Here is a 23,355-nt window from a genome sequence, read left to right as displayed (position 1 = left end):
CACCTTTTCAAAACCTTTATTCATAATAATTACAGAATAATTACAGAAATGGTTTTAGTTCAGCAGTAACAACAGCAGAGCATCTGTGAAAAAGAGAAAGCTGAAAAGAGAAGAAGAACTGTGCTTGTGGGGACTGGAAAAGGTCAAAGGTGAAAGTGTCTCATACAAAAGAGCAACCAGAGGCCAGGGCCCTTCACAGTACAAACGACTCCCTCTGCCCTCATTTAGACGTTAAAAAAGAGCCAAACTGATTCTGCCTCAAGCAAGATCAGCAGAAAACATCTCACGAATTCACAGAAGCACATTTCATTTTTCCTTGGGTTACTCACACGTCGCCCTCTAGCCATTCAACAAAGCCTTGGCAGAAAATGCAAAGCAAGTTTCCTTAAAACTGTACAATTCGGACACTGTGTGCAAAGAAAAGAGCCAACTTTGTAACAATTATATACAAAATGTGAGATCTAAAGATTTAACTGTCTGTCTTCGGTGAAAATGCCATAGAATTTCTATGATAAACACTTAGTCCACATTATGCTGTTAACAATGAAATGGATTTTTTTTTTTCCTTGTGCTGAGCAACAGTTCGTCTGTCAGTAAACTAGCAGTTCAGGTTCTTGGAGCTCTTATAAATGTCCAGTAAATTGCCGTGCCATCTCTGAAGGCTTTTATCATTCACATGTCTGACAACCTGCCTACCTGCCTTGAATTGAGCAAAACATATTCAAAGAAGGCAGTGGTTTAATAACTCTTTCTGGAAAAAGAGCACAGAGCAATCACAAGGTCCCTGCATCCTTCAGTACTGCCATCTGAGCATGAGCGTTTGAAACAAATCAAAAAGGAAGAGACCACTTTTATGCCAAGAGACCTTTCCAACAAATCAACATCTGGTTAGACACTTACTACTGGTACACAGAGAAGAAAGAGAGAGAAAGCAATCGATTGAAACAGCGGGTTAACTCGAGTTACACCCAGCACATGGAAAAGGGACACGAGAAATAAATAGATAGATTGGTGCGTTTGAATTGCTCACATTTCAACTAGCCGGGATGTGCCACGTCACCAGACTCTGCAGCTAGGGTTGGCAGTCTCTAACAAAGGTACCTATGAGAGTGAGCTCAAAGTCTGACCAGGTCATTACAGAAATTGTGAGATTGTGTGTGTGTGTGTGTGTGTGTGTGCATGCGTGCGCGCACATATGTGTACGAGTTGTGCTGGAGGCTTTTGGCCACTAGGGGGCGATCCAGGCGTGGCGGAGGCACTCGGCAGCTGTAGCACGTTTCTCGGGGATCAGGTCAAGCATGGGGAGGAGAAAGCTGGTGAAGCTCTGGGCCTCGTCCTGCGTCCATTCGTACTTCTCCACCAGGACGTCCATCAGACCCCACGGCTTCAGCTTGGTGATGTGTCTCAGCTCGCCTGGGGCCAGGACGCATACGCACATACACAGGTACACACACACAAATACATGCGCGCACACACATGCATGCACAACCAGAGAAGAGTTAGCAGCTAATTAGCAGCTGGCACGCACTTGGACAGTTGGATATTGCACGCTTACATACGGGTGCACTCACACAACAAAGAGGACAGACTGGCATCGCAGAGCCCATTCATAAATCATTAGCCACACACATCACACACCTACACCGTGCAGGTGAAGCAGCTATTAGCTGGGCTATTAGAGCTATATGCAGGTGAAGACAGGGCAGGAGTTGGGCTCACCTTTCTTGGTGAAGAACTCCTTGGAATATTTGCCGTTCACAATAAGCTTGCGTGGAACTTTTCCCAGAAGTTCAATTATCAGTGCAATGTGATCTGTTCATGAGAGGGAGACAAAAATAATGATTATGATGCAGATATTTTAGCCTTTCTAATAAATCTAACGCATGCGCACACACGTGCACGTGTTGTCCCTAACAACAAGCACACACAGCATAAAGGCTTCACAGGCCCACGGGTTTATGCATTAAGTGCCCTTATTAAACTTGCATGACTCTCGCCTAAGTGTTAATTAATGAGCACAACATGGTTTAATATTTAACGGCGCTCTGCCACCATTGCAGGCTGCTCCACAGCTGGGAGGAACCCAGCGCCCGACCCAGGAACGTGTTCGCACGGACAGGACTGGGTCAGGGATGACAAACGAGCGTGGACCGTGCAGTTGGGGCTGAGCAGCGAGAGGGGATCAGAGCTGGCTTGCCTGCCAGGTTTTCTGGGTTATATGTTCACTACTGAAGTGAAGGAAAGGAAGGGCCTCTGCCATTTTAACTACAGCGACACCGAGGAAAGGAGCAGGGGCATAGCAGGCAGAACAATGTAAAGGGTTAAATTACCTTCATCTCTGGAATAATCCTCTCCAGAATGCGGTTCAAAAAGGTAATCGCCTGTCGCCAACTCAAATGCCTGGAGACACGCACGACCAAACTACCAGTCAGTCTCTATGTTCACATGTATTACAGTATAAAAACACGTGACTATGCATACAAGTAAAAAAATACACGTTTGACAGCATGATGCGATTGTGCGTGCGCGCGCGCGTGTGTGTGTATGCGCTGGTAGGCAGCGAGCTGACGTTCAGCCTGCTCTCTGTGCCCTTCGCTGTCCGCCCCGTCGAGGTTGTGACATTGTTTTCTCTCCATTGTTATCTGGAGTGGGTTTGAAATGCAGACGGGGCCGGGGGACTCGGCTCCCTCTAAGGGACGCCTGTTACTGTTCAAGGGAAAGTGCTGAGTCAGGGCACCGAGTCGAGGCAGACTGGCAGCGTGGGCCGAGGCCGCACGAGGCCCCTGTTGAACTACAATAACAACAACAACAACAACAATGCTAACTGAAATAACGTTACTGTTGCACTCTGACTGGAAATGGTGGGGTTTTTTTTGGGGGGGGGGGGGGGGGTTGTAGAATGTTGTGATTGTGTGTGTATAATGTGCGGCGGGGGGGGGGGGGGTTGTGTGCTGTGCCCACCATGCATGCTGTGCTCCAGATGTCTGCGGGCGTGCCATAACCTGCTCCAATCAGCACCTCCAGAGAGCGGTACTGTCGTGTCTGAATATCATCTGTGAAGTGTTTGTGCTGAACACAGTCGAGAGGGCAGAGCGAGGGAGGAAATGAGAGTTAGAAAGGGAAAGTGTGAGAGTGAGTTAGAGAGGGTTACAGACAGCGAGTGTGTGAGAGTGGGTGTGTAAGAGTTAGAGTGAGTGTGAGAGAAAAAACCTTAAACAAAACCAATGTGCTGTAGGTACTACTGAGAGACAGACACAGACCCTCAAGCAGGGGGAGGGGGTCTTAAAGGTTCTAAAGGAGTGACTGGAGAACAGGGTCTTGCAGGAGGAACACTGTTGGCTGCCCCACTTACCACCCAGCAGGCGTTGCCCAGGTCAGCGATCTTGACTTGGATCTTGTCTGCGTTCAGTGGTTCCAGGGGGTTGACCAACAGGTTCCCTGCTGCTAGTTTCGCTGTAGGACAGCACATACAGGAGAGGGCAGAGGCACAGTTACGATCAGTGCCGCACTACACGCACCCACAGAAGGACTGCGGGACAGTCCGCAGTTTAAAATCAGATGGGGAGTTTTTGGTGCGAAATTTCCTGCCAATCATGACACGGATCAGCGAAGGGCCACGATAAGGCATCAGATACCTTGGCCGTCTAGGACTCGGGCACTGCAGAATCGGCAGACTCAGCAAAGCACACGTATGAGAGATCGGCGATAGGACAAGTTCTTTTCTACAAGACTATTAGGAATTGGTTCCCAGTTTCTAATTAGATTTAAAAGGGGTCAAGCAAGGATAGCACGTCTAATCCCTGGGCATAAATGAGACAGCACAATGACTAATTAATTAACTACACTGACAGGTAGAAGATATTGATCTTGAAACGTGCTGATGAATGTTGTGACGCATTCAACATAATTAACACCCATATTAATAAATATCAATTACAAGGCCAGTAAAGGCTGCATTATTTCGTTCAAGCAGGAGAGTGAAGCACGTCCAATCCCCAACAATGACGAGATGATTTCTGGCATTGGCCTAAGTACAACAGAGCTGATTTCTAACCATGTAGACCCACTCCTGAGAAGGCAGGTTTGTTTAATTTACCCCTTTGAATGATTTGCGAGCACACCACAAATAGACAAAACAAAAGTGCAATACAAATCCACAAACAGAAAACAAGGAATCGGTTAGAAGTGTGTTAGAAAACCCACGAGACCCAAGGACAGTTAGAAAACCTGGAGGCCTTCTCCATTGGGGGGGGGGGGGTGTAGACACACAACACAGACCAGGAGAGAGGCGGAGGTTAGTACGGAGCACACAAGGCAAGATGGGGGTCAGGGGGCTTCCTCCCACTGGTCTCCTCACTGACCGTCCTTCAAACTCTCCTTCTCTGCGCCTGCGTGCAAGCTTGGGTCCAGCTCCATGGTAGGGACCGCCTCCTCGTTGAGGGGCTCCTGCGTTGCGGGGCCCAGCTTCGCCGTGGGGCCCTCCCCTTCCTGTGCAGCCCGCTCCTGCTGTACCATGGGGCCCTGCGACTCAAGCACATCACAACGCGAAGGTCCATTACCATCTGCGGTGGGGGCGGGGCAGTCGGGCCCGCCCTGTGCCGTGCCATTGCATGCTGGGTAAGGGTTAACGGGATGCGGGTCCAAGCCCTCAGCGCCGCTGTCATAAGGGTTGGTGGGGGTCTCGCTCGTCGCCTGCTGCTGAGAGTCGGGGGCTCTCTCGTCATCGGGGGCCTTGCTGTGGCTGAGGCAGCTGCCATCCATGGCACATTCTCTGTGCTGAGGCCAGCCTTCTGGAGCGCCATCTGCATTAAGCATGAGTCAAGCATTGATCGCATTACTCTGGCTGCGAGCCAATAAGTATATCAGAAACCAATTTCTATATATTAGACATGCCCTTTTTCTAAAGTAACCCACTTAAATATGTAGTAGTTGCTACTAATGTGAAAATACAACACAAATGATGCATGGGGTTTGTTCGTGCCAGCTGTGAGTCACCAGGCTGAATAACTTCACAGCTGAACAGGTTTCAGGTGCAGCTGCGTGCTGCAGTGCTATTTCTGTCATCCAAGCCAGACGTCCCAAGATGTCACCGTCACGTCAATAGCACCACAAAGACTTCATTAGCAGCACGCGCTACTTGAATGCTTTCTGTGCTAACTTCCGTTCTGCACCTGCTCTCTCCCTCTCTACTCCCCCACGCACCCAGGGCGGTCTCAGCTGGGATCTCCTGCAGGGTCTGACTACTGGGAGCCGACGGCGTGCTGTCTGGGGTTTCTGTGTCCTCGTCTTCCTCGTCCTCCGCCCCCTTGTTGGCTCTCTCCAGCCCCTCCATGTCCAAGACACGTTTCTCCAGCAGCTCCGCCTGCCTCCTCTGTTTCTTTTTCAGCTTCTTTCGCTTGTTCTTCGACATCTTCGCTGCCTGGTTGGGGGAGGGGGGGGGGTGAGTGAGAGCACCTCCGCTCGTTACGTAACGGCAACCAGGTACACAGCAGCACAAACTGTCCTCTGATGCATGCAAGACCCTTCTGCTACAGCCAAACCTCCTAGCCCATCGAGCATTTCCAGCAGAAAATCAAACCCAAGTCACAAATAACAAAAATAAAGAAGGAATTAAAATTGAAAATGGACCAATCCTACCTGCTTAGGGACCGGAGCCGTGCTTACTGTAAAATAAGGGAGAGAAAAAGAAAAAAAAAATCCAGCTATCAGTTTCAGCTTAGCACCATGCGGTCAGACAAAACAAACACAAAGTGCTGTTATAGTGATTAGCATGTTGAGAGGCAGCCTTGAAAAAGCTCGAAAGCTACTTCACTGTAGCTCTTTGCAGAGATTCAGACCACTGGGACTCATTATCATGCACTTGTCTGGGGGACATGTTTATTTCTAAAGCCAACCAAATGACTCACAGCTTCCTTTTTTTAGATGTGCACACTCGAATTTAATGTTTGGGTGGTTTGGCTGGTTCTCTCCACAGAGGCGTGATGAGGTATTTTCGCTGATTAAAACAACGTATCAAAATGCTGGCACAGTGGGGAGTTTGTCTGAACTCCTTAGCCGGCACAGTAACGATCTCACAAACGTAGCTCCGCAGGTGCCCCGAGCCCATTGTGAAGGGCAACACAAACACGTACGTACAAGCTGACTATAAAAAATAATTAACAAAGGGAAATGAAAACGAAAAAAAAAAAATTACAGGACAGCCCAGCTCTGCTCCTGAAGGCTCAGCTTCCAGCAAGCGAGACCTCACCCACCTGCCTTCAATAGCACACTATGACACCTTTTGCCCCACTGGAGGTGTTGCAGTAGGGTTGGAGCCAAGCTCAGCAGGGCCCTGGAGCCTCGAAAGCAGGACGCAGGGCACTGCCGGCAAATACATGCGAGTGGGCGTCACCTGCAGAGCCGGAAGGGGGCGGGGCTCCGGACCTCTGCCACTCAGTCGCCTCTGCCGCCAGCCTCCTGACGTACGAGTCGTTGACGCTCATCAGGATATTCTCCGGCTTTATATCTGTGTGGATGATCTTGCACTTGGTGTGCAGGTAGTCCAAGCCTTGCAAAACCTACAGGAGAAAGGTTGAACCTAAATCGGAACCTGTTCTCTGCAAAAGACCCTTACACTCCATAGTCAACAGAGTCAGTAGTTATGAAGCTAAAGCCTTCGTGTAAATGATGTCAAATACACTGCAGGCCAAAACATCAAATATTGTATATGGAGGTGGGGGGGTGGGATTTTTCACACCAGTGCGTATCTGTACTGTCATACTGAAATGCTCTAATCACTGCTCTCCAAAGGCCTAAGTGACCAGTGCTATGAGGAGTCTTTACAGGCTATGACGAGGTGGCTCTCCAAACCGTACCGCTGCGTTACGGGACGTGAGGTGTGAGAGCTCAGTACCTGACGGATGATGCTTTTAACGCAGGGGAGGGGCAAACCCTGGTAATTGGACTTGATGATCCACTTGAGCAGGTGGTGACCGAGGACCTCAAACACCATGCACACATCTGGGAGTGGCCAGAGTCAAGGTCAGAAGGTCAGACAAACAGCGTTGAGCGCCAGGAAAGGGGCGGCGACAACAATACTTTAAACGATAAAGTAGATTTCTTATCTCGCACAAAAGAGTGGTACACTGGTGTGGTAGCATGTCTCTGGAAACACTGCCGTAATAGTGGCTTGATTGAGCAGATGCTGCATGCAAAACACTCAAAATCAACAAATAAAAACAAAAATACAAACACCACAGCCGTTTTCTCGTAGTGTGTGTTTCCTATGCAAATGATGGGCGAGTGCAGCATCTGTGCAAGATGACTTACAAGCGCACTTAATATGCAAGCGTCGTCATATATGCAAATCAAAGGATACGAGTACCATTGACGCCTGAAATTTTAAAGTCATCGAGCAACTGCACCACTTTCTCTCTGCTGGGATCGTTGGGGTCGGAATTTCGCACCTAACCGAGGCCAACAGGAAGTTCAGACATTTCTCAGACAGCTTTCAAGTCACGAAACACTAACACAATTTCCTTTTTATTACATCTTAAATGTTGAGCTTTTCTATTCAGAGGAAATTGCCTCCCTTCAGTTATGTGGGGAGGGGGGGAAAAAAAAATCATTTATTACTTCCAAACCTGAGTGGAATATTTTCTAGAAATGTGCTGACGCAAAAGGCATGTAACACAGTGATTCATCACAACGATCACCATGGCAGCAAGGGTGTTGGAAGCTGCTCACCGCACGCAGGAGTTTGATCTCGTCCAGGGCTGTTTCAGTGTAGTGCTCTGCACTCTTCACCACCTTCATAGCCACAAAGCGCTTTGCTCTAATACACATACACAGGCGGCCATAGTTTTATTAATTAAGTCCATACTCACTGTCCAACTATTAAAATAAGGTATCCCCTTGGTGTAAGGGGTCTCCTTAGACTTTATGAAGTACTTGCGTACTTCATAAAGAATTCCTAAAACGTACGTTAGCTACTTTACATAGACATAAATGAAGGCACTGTAAACTGCCATCAGTACAACAGGATAAAAGTTAGTTGTGTGTAATAAAAATGTTTGGTTTTTTTAATGTATGCAGAGACTAAGAGTGTACAGGGGGAGAAAAAACTAAACAAAAACAGTCCTTTGGTGCAAACGGATCTGACCGAAAGAGACCAGAGTAACCAGCAGATCCTCACAAATGGAATTAGAACTCACTGGATGTCCCATGAAAGCCACACAGTGGAGAAATGACCCCAACCCAGCTTGCGGATCACGTGGTAGCGCCCATTGAACAGATCACCAATCTTCACATGGTGATAACCGCCTGCAGAAGATCACCATGAAATCATAACTACTGAGAAGCCCACCTCTGTGTCTTATACAGTGCATCTAACATGGCCTGGTGTCTGAAGGATCAGGTGTCTCCACACTCTTCCTCCTCCTCGCCCCATTACCCTTGCAGTAGTCGTTGGGGTCCTCTTGCTCCTCGTCGTCCGAGCCTAGGATCTCCTCCTCCTGCTCCTGCAGAGTGGAATCCAGCGGCTGGGTGGTGCCCCGTGGGTGGGGCTCGGTCCTGCAGGGCGGAGAGCGCACATCATTACCGCAGCGACCCCAGCAGCCACGTCCTGACCAACAGGCAATCAGAGTTCGTTAGGAGCAGAGCTCGGAGAGAACTTGCATGCAGCTCAAGCCGGGTTTCCAGCGGGTTTCACCACATTAAAAACAACAGCTATCCCAGCCCATTTTCGGTTCAGCCGTTAGTAATTTCTGTGAAGACAGGCGGCAGTTGGGAAGAAAAGCATTATGGGAGTGAGCGCACTGTGAAACAAGCAAAGAGAGCACTGAAAAGTTGAGCTTTTCTCAACTCTATGCAAATGACAAGAAAACTTCACTGGACAACAGCCAATTGGCTCTACAGCGTATTCCGTCATGCTACAGGCTTAAATCTGTGCTGTGTGGATGGGGATTATCACTGGTGTGTCAGGTTTTCCTGTACTTCTCAACACGACTCTGCACAAATGCAGAGACCTGGCTTTATATGGGACACAGGATTTGCCTACAACTCCACACATGCGCGCGCACACACACACACACACACACTTGCTGTGGACCGATGAAGTTGCTTGCTTGGTGACAAGCGTTTCACTTCACTGGAGTGTAAATGTACCGTTACGGCGAATCTGACTTGTTATCGGTGCACCTAGTTATCTCATACTGAACTATGCGGAAAACAGCGTGATTATGGCTCACACGCCTGACCAACTGCATACGAAAGATCAATGGTACCTCACTGAAGTTTTGGAATGACTCACACATGTGGTCGTTATCTCCGGCTGCACACTGCACGCTCCTCTCATCCTCCTCCGAGCTGCACAAGGAGCCCGTTATCCTCTAATCCTGCTTTTGCTCAAAGAACCCTGGCCACGTCCGACGAGAACGCGCTGTGAGACGAGGCGGGAGGCCACAAGACGAGGACGAGCCTCGCCCTCCTGCGCCCGCACGTCGAGAGGTCGTCACCCAGTTACGAAGCCAAAGCTTCGCCGGGGCAGTTGTGTTCAACATTCCCCACAATCCTGCTGTACTGTACTCACGGACGGTTTCCGCAAGGGGGCCGTGGGGAGAGACTCTGGAAGCACGCTGCTGAGAAGAGGGAACAGTTGGTAGGCTTCGCTTGCTGGCATGAGCAAACCTTTGTCCGAAAAACCTGAGGCTGATGCTGTTTTTTTAGGTAAAAGCTGTTTGTTTTGGATTGACGTCCAGTAAAACAAGTCAGTGTTTGCATTCCCTGAAACAATGCCTCAAGGAGAAAGAATTTATAGGATTTGGGTCACTGTTCTGGCTATCAAAGTGGAACCTCTTAAAGCATACCAGGAATTTAGTCTTATAATCAACTGTTTGGTCCACTAAGAAAATATTAAAATTAAATAATCATGTCTTTGGTAAGTTCTAGAGAAACTGAAACTTTTGATAACAGGTGGCACAATGTATTACTTCCCAGACTTTGTGCAATTTTGGTTTTATGGAGGCGTGGCTACATCTGTACTGTACAGAGATACTCACATCCCCCACTTTAACTGAAATATCACAAAGGGGCATTTCATTTCCCCCTGGGACACTGGGTTTAATGTTGCTATTTCAGTAAGAAGCTGTTTTCTGTTAGATTAAGATCTGTACTCCACGTCAGTCAATAATGATTCGTGATCTTTAAAGACAAGAAACAAACAACTGAAAGACTCTGAAGGACATCAAAACTGGTTAGTTAGCAGTTATGTGAATTCACAAGCAATTCTTAGCAATCTAATCCATTACGATTTCAAAGGTTTTTTCTTGTCTTCCTGTCTGAAGTAGGAAACGATCTAGCACATAGACCATGAAGCTACAGTTGGGTTTCAGTCATTTGGAAGACTCCTGGCCAAAGCTATTTGCATATTCATCACTATGATGGTACATGTGCTCCATAGGAACCGAACCCATGACCTTGGTGTTACTAGAACCATAGCTGCTCTACTACAGACAGCTGGACCAGTAACCAGACCGTGCATCTCACTTCAACATGTTCATTCCTAGCAGTTAAGTCCTCCCTTTGCTTAATTCAGACACAATGGCAACATTTGTTGGGATTTTTGCAAAGAGATTCTTTCAAATCTCTGGTATCAGGCTGCAGTTTCTGCTACTGAAAAACAGCGAATAGATAGTTTCTCTAATTCTGCAGCATTCACTCATACTAATATCTAGCAGCTAGTGTGGAGAAGAATTTGTACTGCATTTCAAAGCATGCACTGAAAGACAGCTGACTGCTTTAAATGAGGTTGCCATGAATTTAGCCTTTACGGGAATATATCACCTTCAGAATAAGAACATCTACCTTGCGCAAAAAAAACCTGCAATGATTATACAATCATAACCTTCAAAGTGGTCAGTCTACAAATAAAATGAAGATGCCATTCTTTTTTTAAATTTAATTTGTATAGATGCAGTGAGCACAGAAAATAGCGTTATAAAGGGGACTATTAGAAAGGACTGAGAAAGTGCCTTAGGCAGAGAGCATGATTAAATAACAAATGCCAAACACAGCCCACCGCCTCTACGATGACAAAACACGGCAACGGTGAGGGTCTCATCAGTGAAGACCTGTGCGTAATCCATGCAGGCTCCGTTTCTGGCGTCCCTGTGCAAGACAGCACATCTCGTTTCTGCACCTTCGCAGGGTTTTAAAAACCAACACGTCGGAAGCTCAAGTGCTACAGGCTCAAATCCTCAGCAGGTCCGGGGGGGGACGCGGAACAAAAGATCTCCACCGAAGGCAATTCCAAGCTTAGTCATAGAGAAGATCAATTAACAGCGAAACAAACAAATGCAACACAGCCAAAAGTTCACCTTCATGCTCCTCAATCGAAAGCGTCAGACTTCACCTCTCAGACAAGTGCCATCCATAAAGTTTTGCTCGAGGCATCCGTCATGCTGCTTAATGCCGAGATCCGTTTATTCATCAAAGCCTGTAACAGGCCACTCACAGCAAAGCAAAGCTGGAAGGCAGGTACCACTGTACCGTCCTGACACAGAATGACTGAGTTTGTCACCAATGTAAAACATTGTGCAAGCTAATGAACGAGTCTCTAAACATGTTAGCGACTGGGATACTACAACCCAGGACAAGGAAATGGTGAATTGAAGTAACGCCATTCAGTGGCAGTCAAAGACAAGCGCTAATCCACAGATAAACACAGCAGCCCGACATGAGGCAGAAGAGAAGCCACAACTGCCTGCTGGGCCACAGCATCCTGCTGCACTGGCCGCTCTCATCTCCAACCACCACAAAGCTCAAATCTGTTCTCCCCTCTGACAGCGAGTCCATGCAGCCCACGCAAGCAAGGCAGATCATCTCTGTTCATACCAAAACAGTATGTTCTTAGGATGGATGCCATGCTCCCTGCAAGAAACGCTCCAGGGAAAGAACTCGGGCGGCGGTGGGGCGGAGTGGAATTACATCATTTTGTCTCGTAATGTTAACATTAGTGCGCGGGGGGGGGGGGGGATGGGGGGGTGGGATGAGCAAGCCAAGCATCTGGTAAGGCACTGTGGGTGTTCCCATTTTCTACTGTTTATGGTGGGGACAACGGACACTTCTGTGCATTGGCGAGATTCCTTGAATTTCATTATGATGAGTCTGGACTGCCACTCACCCCCACACACTGCATGGAAAATAAGCACCACTCATCTTACATAACCTGCCTTAGAAAGCGATGTCAACGTTTATAGCTCGCTCGCTCTCACTTGCAGTTACACACACACACACACACACACTCTCACATATGGTGAAACCTATTAAATGCTAATCCCTTAGCTGATTAAATGCACTTAAAAACAATTTGTGGCGTCTCAGTAATGACAGATCCAGACAAAACACCTCAGAGAGAAAAGTTAGACAACCCACATTTGCCTTTCGAGGCAAAAGCTTTCTTCATCACATACATGGGTGAACCACTGCCTGACACTGAAGGAGGAGTCGTAACGGAGTCGTGTCCCCGCAGCTGCCCAGTACTCAGTAACCCTACCACTTGCGCTCTGGCCCGATCCGGACGGGAACCGCAGAGACCCGGGGTTTCAGAAGGCACGCGGCAAAGCCACGGGGCTCGCTGGCAAACCAGCCCAGAGAGGAACCTGAGGAACATGGCCAGGAACGTGGGCTTTTGTTTTGGTTTTAGGATACAGTAAGGACGTGAGTGTTGCTTGTTGGCAGCTTCCAGTGAGGCAACTCCCTCGAGTTGCCTTGTGAGCGGTCATTGTAATGCTATGACAGTCTATGATGCAGTCAGCACAGTGGCGCTCACACTTGTCCGTCCGTCCGTCAAGTGCTCGGAGCAGAGGAATGCGTGAGCAGGACAAAACTCTGGCACACGCAGGGTTAATGTACAGCACAACTTTCTGAAGTTCAACACCCCCCCCCCAGCCCCGCACATGTACAGAAACACACACCATGACAGTCGGTTCTCAGATTTGCACGTGTTTAGGTCAGACACCACAGCTAAAGACAGCCACAAACACAAACTTCACTGGCTGCTTTAAAAAAATTAAAAAAAAAAACATTACTAAAAAGAAAAGGCTGTTTAAAAAAAAGAAAAGAAAAAAAAAGAAAAAGGAAAACGCCAACTCTTCCCTCATTCCCACTGCAATGCAGTAAGGAAGGCAGGAGCAGAGGAGATCCCAGAGTAGTGGAAAGCTGAACAACGTTTCACACCAGCTTGCATAACACGAAGCACTAGTGCACTGCACCTGACTGTGGTGAATGCATGTAGGCAAGACGCATCAAGAAACACAGAGAGGCAGAAAGAAAGAAGCGAGACAGAGGGGAGTTGGAGACAGAGAAAGAGAGATGGATGGAGAGAGGAATTTGAGAGCGACAGAGAGAGACTCAGCAGCCTTGTTACAGCAGCTTGCTACAAACAGAATAAGGTAGAGAGGCAGTGGAGGAGTCTGCTGCTTGGGAAGCTTCTACCTCCACCCCTCCATTTCTCCCCTATCCGCCCCTCCACTCCGATCTTAAGCCAGTTCCCAAAGCCGCGGCTGCACCTCCGTCACGGCTCCTGAGCAGACCTGAAGGACTCGCATGGCGTGATCTGTTACTTCAAACAAGCCCCTAAAAAGTAGTTGATGGGGTCCTGCTCGCCTGGCTGTCCTCCATCACAGGGGTCTCGTCCTCTAAATACCCTCCCCGCAGCACCCCCCAAAGGAAAACCCCAAACCCTGAACACTGACACTTAGCTGGAACAACAGCAAACAAACAAACAACAAAAATAACAACAAAGTCGTCTTGGCTACGTGCTCACCCCCAGAGCTCTGGAGGGCAGTCGGAGGTGGCGGGGGTACCCGCTTACCTGCAGGACGCTCGGATACCCATGAGGGACGGAGGTGACGGAGGCGGCTGTGGCTCACACGTGAGAACCAGAGCCATGAACCAGAGGCGGCGGCTGCACACGAGAGCGGCGCCAGCTCACAACAGTGCCACTGCACGCTGAGACGGTGCCGGAGCGCGGAGCACAAATGCTCGCTCACGCACGCTCGCACGCGCACTCTCCCTCCCCCTCCCCCAGTCTGTGTCTGTGTCTCTCTCTCTCTCTCTCTCTCTCTCTCTCTCTCATACACATGCTCCTCTCTGTTACAAACACCCTCCCTTTCATACATTCGCTTTCTTTTTCTCTCTCACACATTCTCTCTCTCTCGCCGTCATTCTCTGCTGCCGTCAGCATGGACAGCCCGCCCCCATCTCTCCAAACCCTCTATGCTCATTGGCTGGAGCAGCCCAGCACTGCATTGCAGGTAAAAACAAACAAATAATAAAAAAAAACCCACAAACACAATGGAATGAATGTTATGATTTTAACACCTAGTTTTTCTAACAAACTGGCTTCACCTCCAAGAAGTTTGCTTGATGTACCTCTGTACAAAATGTCCTCTACTTCACCACACACACACACACACACACACACACACACACACACACACACACACACACACACACACACACACAAATACTACTCATACATTACTGCAGGTGTTCTCTGTTGTATTTCCTGCGAGAAATCTACTCATCTTAGGGAACCTAAGACAAGGTTTACTGATCGTTCGGTTGAACCCTCTCAGACCATCAGACTTAAAGATTCGTCCTTTCCAGTGGGAAGATATTTTAATGCTACTACACGCTGCTTTAATGACAGATCCCGTTTGCACTGGCAGCTGTTGCTATGGCATCAACGAAGTTAAGAAACTCAAAGAAACAGAACTAATCACTCTCGGAACTTTAGAACCACATAAGCTGGTTTCATCTTCAGACACACCTGCATGTCTGATGATGAAGCAGCTGTGCTTCTCTGGACGTGGTGTGCGCTTCACTGCTCTACCATCTCCTGGAGCAGCCCCCTCAGCTTCTGGCTTACTTTTCCTTTGCCATTTATACTTCCCCACTTCCTTTCCATTCCTCTTGAAGAAAGAATGTAGACTAAACCTAACATCACAAAGGGTGTTTGAGCTGACTCACTGTAAGACAGGCAAGCTGTCAAAGGAAAGTCATCTATTGGTTTCCATGCTTATAAAATAGAGACTAATGCATTCTTGTCAAGACGTAGAGAGAGAGAAAGAGCAATGGATGGCTAGAGAGAGAGAGTGAGCAAAAGGCCAAGAGCAAGAGAGTGTGAGTGAGTTAGTGTGTGTGTGTGTGTGTGCGTGTGTGTGCGCACGCACAGATAATATTGAACTGAATCGCAACCCACTCCATATTGCAACCCCACATTAAAGCATGGAGACAAATCAAGTGAAGAGAAACGGATCACAGACGTGACTCTCAATGCTTCTCAGCGGCTGCAAAGCCACCTCTGCAACAGAAAATTTGTGCAAAATGTAGGGCACCATCAACAAAATGGATCCATAATCCACAGACACCAATACACCTTTTAAACTAGAGGCAGCTGCTAAATTGTTATATGAGAAATTCTAACTGGAGGCAAAACGGAGAACCTCCCCCCCACACTGTTTTAGGGTGTTGTCACTGAGCTGAGAGTTCATTACGTTTGGTCAAGTGTAAAAGCTGTTATGGAGGCCAGGATCGCCACAGAGCACTGATCTCTGGTCCTTCTGAAACTGCTGGTCTGGTGCGGTCCACTGCATGTGTGCAAGCTATCCACTCCCAGCGCCGCGTGATTGGTTTGTTTTGTCATGTGACTGCTTTGACATCTCATTACTTCCCTTTTCAAGTGAGATGGCAGGGAAAGGACTGCAATGTACATCATTGAGAGTCTTCATATGATAATCCCAAGTCATCACTACGATCCATAGGTATACGTCTAAAACCACACTTCCACAGGAACGGATAAAGCTTACTGTGCTTGTACAGACAGCATCGCGAAAAACACACATCTCATTGTTTTCACATGCCGCCAAAAGGGGTGCCACCTGCCCACTGAATTTAATCCAAGGAAAATAATAAAAGCGGTAAGCAGAATAACTTGGTGGCTAACATTTTGCAAACTAGCGTGAGAAAAGTGGCGTATGGAATTCCGCAATCGATCCAAGGTTCGGATGGAATTCTGTGTGTAAGCAAACCCTAAGCCCCGCCCACAACCAAGCCTAAAATCGGTCCTGGGGGCAAAGTCAAGCAAACTCAAGTAGATGGGCCAGGCGCCCTCAGAGATCTACAGTGGAGACAGATGCGCGCGCACACACACTTTACTCAGCCCACCTCACACCTGCCATGACATCATATCGTGAGGTGTGTGCACTGGAGCAAAATGCACTGGAACAGACTCAGGACTCCAGGACATGCCAGGCTGCTGCAGTGGCCTGTGTACAGTAAATGTTGGGCCTTTGCATGCAACCTGAGTCACCAATAATAGCATGGGGGGGGGGGGGGGGCAGTTAGAACGAGGGCAAGTCTGTGTGCATTTGTGCACACGTGTATATTATCCGCAGTCAGGTTTAAATCACCACTTCACCAAGTCTTTGAATATTAATGCTACATTAATGCCAATCTAAAAATGTAAACTACTCAGTCCAAAACTTAAATCAAGGATTTCAGTAAACAGTAACATTTTTTTCATACATTTGTTTAACCCACTTAAAAATTCCAATTAGTTTACTCAGTATGTTCTCTACATACACATTTATGATTTAGTAATGTATTCTGAAAGCGAGAGAGGCAGGTCTACGACGCAGTGCTTCTGTTCACCCGGCACACCTGGTCCTGTTCAGTGGTGGCAGCAGTAAACCAGAGAACAAGTCCAACTACATGCAGGCATTTCAAAACCCAGGCACAAGCTGTTATTTTATGAAAGTTCTGAACTTCTGATTGCAACAATCACATGTGAAATGCCAAATACTGATCTGAGAACATTCATCAGACAATAAGAAACGTCAAAACTATTCATTCCCCAGAGGCAAATCCTACTTTCTGAACAATTTTAGAACTTCTTCCTTGTGACTGAGACGTGAATCTGCAGAGAAACAGAGCCCCAAACCTGAACTAGCTTCTCTCACTAAAACTCGCTACCTGCAATCGAGCCGCAGTCACACTGAGCGACGCGCTATGCCTTCCAGTAAGACAACAGCCAGAAACCCCAGGAAACGTTCTCGCGTACAGGACAATGCGGCATCTGCAGTGAGCGTCTCCCAGCTCTGTAACTCGGTGAGTGATGAGGCTACGATGATCTCTCCAGACACCCATAACCCAGTACAGCGTGGATACACCAGAGCCCTGCCTGCAGAGCGCAGCCAAAGCTTGCACGTGTGCATAACCAAAGCACAGATGACATGTTCTACTGATGGACCGTCTTCACCATCGGGACCACAAAGGGCTGCAGGACAAGCCGGGTGCACTACTCCATACTCTGGCCCCACAGGGAGTGATGCAGGACAGTATCCCGAACACAGCCAATACAGGATACAGCGCTATGGACGAGTCAGCATATTCAGGGTTTGCCCCATAGACACCATGTATGCTTATTGAGACACACACATAATCGAGCCAGCCTCTTGGCCGCCAGCGTTTGCCAGTTGATTAAAAATAAACCAGCCCATCGATAGTCAGTGATACAATCCCATAGCTGCAGCACAAGCCGAGCTCTTTTTCCATTCTCACACACACACACACACACACACACGGCCACTCACTTGCACCTCAGGCCGCTGGCCAGCTTCACCACAGCTGTGTTGAGGGAGACGATCCAGTCCAGGAGCCACATGGCGGAGCAGATGGAGCTCAGCCTCCTCTTTCTCTTCCACTCCTATATCACTTGTTTCTGTGTCTCTCTCTCTCTCTCTCTCTCTCTCTCTCTCTCTCTCTCTCTCTCTCTCTCTCTCTGTCTTACGCTCTCGCCCTGCACACGAGACTGCCTGTCTGCTCAGTGACCGCTTCGACACTACTGTGCACCACTGAGGCAAAGAACAAGGATGTAAAAGGGGGTGGTGTGGGGTGGGGTTTGGGGAGTGCAGGAGGAGTTGGTTTGGAGAAACCGAGGGGGTGGGCAGTAGGTGGCTGAGCTTCGCAGGCTGACACACTTACACGCTGAAGGGGGACAGGACACGCGAGCGCGCGACACGTGCTGAAAGCAAACGCACCCAGCTGACGGACTGCGGCAGTGCTGCGATGGGAGAGCTGAGCAGGGTTGCGTTGCTGCGCTCCACACGCTGACAAGCTTTCTGCAGGACCAGCATTCTGCTGACTCCCAGCAGAGCCCTACATTTTAGAACTCAGCCTCACTTCACTTTCACATACAGCCCAGGCTGCTGGGCAAAAATACGCAACTTAAAAAATTTATCACAATTTGTTACAGTTCGCTGCAAGACCAAATACACTCCAGCCCCAAAGCTGACGAAAATCTATGCTGTGGTTTAATTAACAAAAGTGCTATTATTTATTTGATATGTACCACACAATCTAGCCTGGCAACAAAATCTGAAAAAACAAAAAGTAAAAAGTAGGTCAAACTAACATTTAGTAACAAGGTCAGAGATATAAGGGTGGTGGGCTATGAGAAAAGTTACATGCTGCACCAAGAACCAACAGTGTCAACACATGCTCCAAACATTAAGCATAACTCAAGCGGGAGGCTTAATCTTGTATGCAGTCCACTAGTACAACACAAACACGTGCGACGTGAAGGAATCTGGGTCTTGTAAAGGTGCTTTTTGGGCCATTGCCTTCGCTGTACCTTTTGACAGTCATAGTGGGGCCCTGTTCTGAACTTCTGTCTTCTCGGAAGCAGCTGTTCACATGGCAGTGTACTTTACCCGAGCTGGCCAGAAAACATTTGAAATGTTAGGACTGCCTGCTGACGCGAGTCCAACTTGGTGTGTGTGGGGAGAGAGGAGACAGAGTGCAAAAGAGAGGAAAAGACAGAAAAGAAAGAGAGGCACATGCCGACACCAAAAAGTACCAACATTTGCCAATAATAATTTGCTCTTCTCTTTCCAGGCTATTGTCCCTACTGATAGTTCTATGTCTTTACCACTGAACCACTATCCACTTTCTCTGACTTCATTACCAAGTCATCTTCCTCTTTGTGTCAGCTTGACCCAGTTACAATTGCTTTTGTCTGTATTTTCACTCCTATAGCTCTTCCGATTATTTCATGTTTTCCTTCAAGTACTCTTCCACCCTCTGACGAAATTGCCGCTGTTAGACCACCACTTAAGTCTGGGTTAGCTCCGTCCTCAGTGGCCTATTACAAGCCCATCTCCAGTCTCCCTTACCTAGCCAAAGCCATGGAAAGAGTTGTACCCTCACAGCCTCAAGATGTTAAGCAATAATCTGTATGAAGCATTTCAGTCTGGCTTTCACGCTGCACATTACCGAGTCTGCTCTCTTAAGAGCTGAAAATGATCTGCTGCTTTCAACTCCTCAGTTTCCAGAACATTTTGGTCCATCTTGATCCCACAGCAGCTTTTTACAACATTACATCATTTCTAGATTGTCATCTCTTGGTATTACTGTCTTAGCTCTCAATTAATTAGTCAGACAACAATTTATATTTACAGGTACACACATTATCCACTGCCTCTCTTTTTTAAGGAGTACACCAAGGATCTGTCCTCGGACCTCTTCTTTTTAGTTTTTCTTTTTCAGTTTATTCATAATCATGGCTCTAAATGCACAAAAACATTCAGATTTATATTAGTACCGTTTCCCCTACAGCATCTTCCCAGGCACTGAGTTTATGCATCATAGATCTAAAACTCTGGCTGCATAATACTTGCTTGAAACTTAATGCTGATAAAACCGAAATTTTCCTAACATGGTCTAAATTGCTACTTTCTGCTTTCTCAAACTTCACTGTTGATAATGTTCCTATTAGGTCAGCTCAAGTTATTAAAAACCTTGGTTGTCTCTTGAGTCATCCCTCACCTGCATTTTATCACCTGCACAAAATTGCGTGCCTTCGACCAGTGCTTAGCGATAGAGATGCAAGAATGTTGATAAATGCCTTAATTTTTCCCCCCACATTGATTACTGTAACTCTCTAATTTATGATCTCCCTGCTAAACTGGTCAACCGTCTTCAGCGCATCCAAAACCTGACAGCTAGAGTCTTTCCATCCACCAAACACTGTACACATCACACATCCATCAGCAACTGCACTGGTTACTTATCTCCCAGGTTAAGTATCAAGTCCTTCTTCCAACTTTCAAAGGTCTTCACAGTCATGCTCCGACACATTTCACTGAGCTCATCCATCATCACTGTCCCTCTTGCAGCCTTATATCCTCCAACTCTGGTCTACTCAACTCACAACCATGGGTGGCAAGTCCTTCAGTGCCACTGCTCCAAAACCTTAGAACTCTCTGCCACAATCTCTTTAACTGTTCTACTCTGTCTTCCTTTAACATTCAGTGTAAAACTTTCCTCTTTGCTTATTATTCTTCGTAGTTTTTTCCCCCTCCTCCTAAATGTAAAAAGTGTCTTTGAATTTGTGAAAAGTACTATATAAACTGAATTTGGATGCTATAATAATAATAATAATAATAATAATAATATTATAGCATCCAAATAGTACCCATAATAATAATAATAATGTTATTATTATTATTATTATTATTAATACACAGAGTGAGAAATACAGACAAAGAGAGGGTGGAAGAGTGACTATGACATGAGGGCATTAGCCTTGGTGTCTACCATAATGTGTAACATAAGACTACACAGGAGTGGAGGATCTGCTGGCTAGACTCCAAACTCAAGAACGAACAACACATTTGCGTACATGTGTACCCACACACACACACACCCCATGTGCACACACACACAAATACACACACTACTAGTGGTGCATGAGCAGCACATCACACAGGCTCTGAATCCAAAGTTGTGCAGCTACTCTATTTTTGGCTGTCATACTCAAAGTACTAGCACAATCGCAAATCCACGACAGCTTCAAACGAACCCTGAAAAAAAACATTAGACCCAGCACTGGCTAATCACATGTCATTTAAAAGGGAGCTGTGACAAAAGTGAACCCATACACACAATACTGGGAGTGGACTCAGTAACCCTGCTTGAGAAGAAACATTAACGACGGGTGTGTCGCACGAATGTGTGTGTGGCATGGTGGCAGCGAGAGTACAGAACACCTGACTGAGACAACAGCTTCATCAATAATCGGCAGGGGGGTTTGCTGACCCTTCAACTGGGTCAATCCAGTAGGAGACAGGTGTGCAGTGAGCACAGAGACCCCAAAGAACTCCAGCACCTCGACACACACTCAGGTTCAACACATACAACCGTCAAGGGTTTTATTCAGACATGTGAGAAAGAAAGAGGCTTCCCAGTATGTGTATTTAATCACTGGATGGTTAACCCAATTTCCTTACAAACATATTGTTTGCTTAACAACTAACTGCCAACACACATACATTTTGGGGAAAGAATGGAAGTAAAAATATGACTCTCCCCCCTTGTGAGCAGCATCCAAAATAACTTGCAGAAGCCTTCATAAAAATCCATTTAATGCATGTTTTGCCATGTTACAAATTTATTAGAAACATAAACTGTATATACAGTTCTTGATTCTACTACTTGAAATGGTGTTTGAAGTGTGCTTCAGTGTACCTGCGTGTTGCGGCTATGGGATATTACACCTGCTCAAAGCTGGTCTACAGCAGTCGCCGTCGGGGAAGACTACTTACTTTTTGCCAGGCTTTTTCGGCTTACTCCTTTTCTTCCTCGCTTGGAGCGCAAGCACTAACAAGGCACGGGAACACAGAAAAACCCACTTCAATTATTCATTATTTCTTAACTTTTCTAATTCAAACCGTCGTTCGCTAAACAGGGAGATTAACTTGGATGTAGTACTAATTTCATCATCTTGCTATAGCCAGTTATCAAGCGTGCAAGATGATATACAACAGCAGCTAAGCTGCATTGACAACTTTATCAATTTTGACAACTAACCAGACGAAGGTACATGCTTATTGCACGACGCACATTAAAAGGTAAACGACAAATGAATTACATTTTTACGTGAACGCCGAACAGCTGACTAGAAAACTCCCAAGATGCCCGAAAACCTGACTGAAGCGGTGAAGGTTGGCTGGCTCCAGTTAGCGTTAGCTTAGCCAGCTAACCGACGCGCTCTCGAGACGGCCAGCTAGCACAATTAGCTCGCGCCGTGTGCCACGCGCGCTGACGTCGTCGGTGGGCAGAATCAGAACGGCGCGAGTTACGCCGTGACCGTTCACTCTTAAAAGTTGTTTCAGGGAAAAGGGGTTCGCGGAGAAAAGTTTATCTTCAGGGCATCGTGCCACCACAGCCGAACAGATGCTTTTGAGTGTAGTAGCTAGTGGTTTAGCCGATAAGCTAGCTCGCCGTTCGTTTGGTTCGCGTGGTCGTTTTTCCCCGTATAAGACGCGCTCAACATCGTTTGACTTCGTCAATATTACAACCCTTCAAGCTTATTTCCTGCTTATGACTGTAAACGACTTGCTTACGGGTAGCTGCCCAGCTACGATAGCCGTTTAGCTTGGCCAGTCCACGCTGCCCTGTGTGTGTGTGTGTGTGTGTGTGCAGGACCCAGCGGGACAGTACACGCACGGACTATTGTTCACTAATCCTCGCAAGACAGCCGACGTCGTTGCTTTTGCAAACGTTATTCTGTGCCCTGCCACAAACCCGACGTAGCGTTGTTTGATAAGATTGCACGCGTGTTTGTCCAAATGCTCACCTTTCTTTTCCATGTTGCAGCGAATTGCCGGCTCGGCCGCGTGTGCACCATCAACTTCGGCGCAGGCGTCGTGCTGTAAAAACTTCCACAAACTAAACTCCCGTTAGCCGCACCCAGCGCCTTCCTTTGCTCAGTCTTTTCAATTATTTTAAATATACATCACTGTTTCGGACGTGGAATAAATCATGTATGAGCAGAACAATACACACAGCAACCATGTTCGATGTATCTAATGAGTATTTTGTACTTCATCTCCTGATTTTAGAATAAAATAAACTTTCATTATTATTATTAATCTTTTGGCGCCATCTCCTGGCAAACAGTACCGAGACGCGCCACTGTGGCGTTAGATAACGTCTATCAGTCCCTTAACACGTTCGACGATTAGTCCTGCCAAAACGTTGAGACTGACACATTTTGGTTTTCAAAGTTTACTGCCTCAGAGTTTTGTCAGTTGCTTATATGGTATAGTGGAGTACAATTATAAGCATAATTGTAGAAAAGACTGTTTCATAAGTCTTTTTATTGACACGTACATCCAGTTTAAGCAAAAACGTAATATTTACCGTGTTGGCCCTTCTTTTTTAAGACTTATGCATTTCACCTCGGAATGCTGGATAGCAGCTTCTGGGCAAAATCTTAACTGATGGCAACCCATTCTTGCCTGATCAGTG

The 23,355-nt window shown here is 47.1% G+C and overlaps 1 protein-coding gene across 11 annotated transcripts; it reads right to left on the bottom strand.

Moving 5' to 3' along the window:
* On the bottom strand, window positions 1–22,822 carry srpk1b (SRSF protein kinase 1b). Of its 11 annotated transcripts, none has more exons than XM_035520415.2 (17): window positions 22,682–22,818; window positions 21,648–21,702; window positions 18,677–18,760; window positions 8,432–8,550; window positions 8,193–8,301; window positions 7,726–7,813; window positions 7,358–7,445; window positions 6,893–6,999; window positions 6,392–6,557; window positions 5,638–5,663; window positions 5,203–5,419; window positions 4,362–4,802; window positions 3,353–3,453; window positions 2,962–3,069; window positions 2,331–2,400; window positions 1,720–1,812; window positions 1–1,413 (listed from the first exon to the last, which is right to left on the bottom strand). In XM_035520415.2, the coding sequence occupies exons 1-17, from the start codon at window positions 22,692–22,694 to the stop codon at window positions 1,229–1,231; spliced, it is 2,070 nt and encodes a 689-aa protein (XP_035376308.1). In that variant the 5' UTR covers window positions 22,695–22,818; the 3' UTR covers window positions 1–1,228. The 11 variants fall into 11 exon arrangements, with proteins under 11 accessions (XP_035376308.1, XP_035376313.1, XP_081561763.1 ...); XM_035520420.2 differs by lacking the exon at window positions 22,682–22,818 and adding an exon at window positions 21,974–22,437; XM_081705637.1 differs by lacking the exon at window positions 18,677–18,760 and having other exon boundaries at window positions 4,560–4,802; window positions 8,432–8,602; window positions 22,682–22,822.
* Window positions 22,823–23,355: the final 533 nt, after the last annotated feature.

This window comes from Electrophorus electricus, chromosome 22, assembly GCF_041902795.1.
Source record: "Electrophorus electricus isolate QZ-2024a chromosome 22, ASM4190279v1, whole genome shotgun sequence".
In the NCBI taxonomy this organism is placed as follows: Eukaryota; Metazoa; Chordata; class Actinopteri; order Gymnotiformes; family Gymnotidae; genus Electrophorus; species Electrophorus electricus.
This window is presented reverse-complemented; position numbering and strand designations above follow the sequence as displayed.

Bases quoted from the DNA above. Each gene is read 5' to 3' on its own strand.
- srpk1b (XM_081705633.1), bottom strand. From the start codon at position 22,732: ATGGTGCACACGCGGCCGAGCCGGCAATTCGCTGCAACATGGAAAAGA. The intron at 8,603-21,647 runs GTAAGTAGTCTT...CCTGTTGGTCAG, and splicing joins CCGAAAAAGCCTGGCAAAAA to GACGTGGCTGCTGGGGTCGC. The intron at 1,813-2,330 runs GTAATTTAACCC...TCTCATGAACAG, and splicing joins GGATTATTCCAGAGATGAAG to ATCACATTGCACTGATAATT.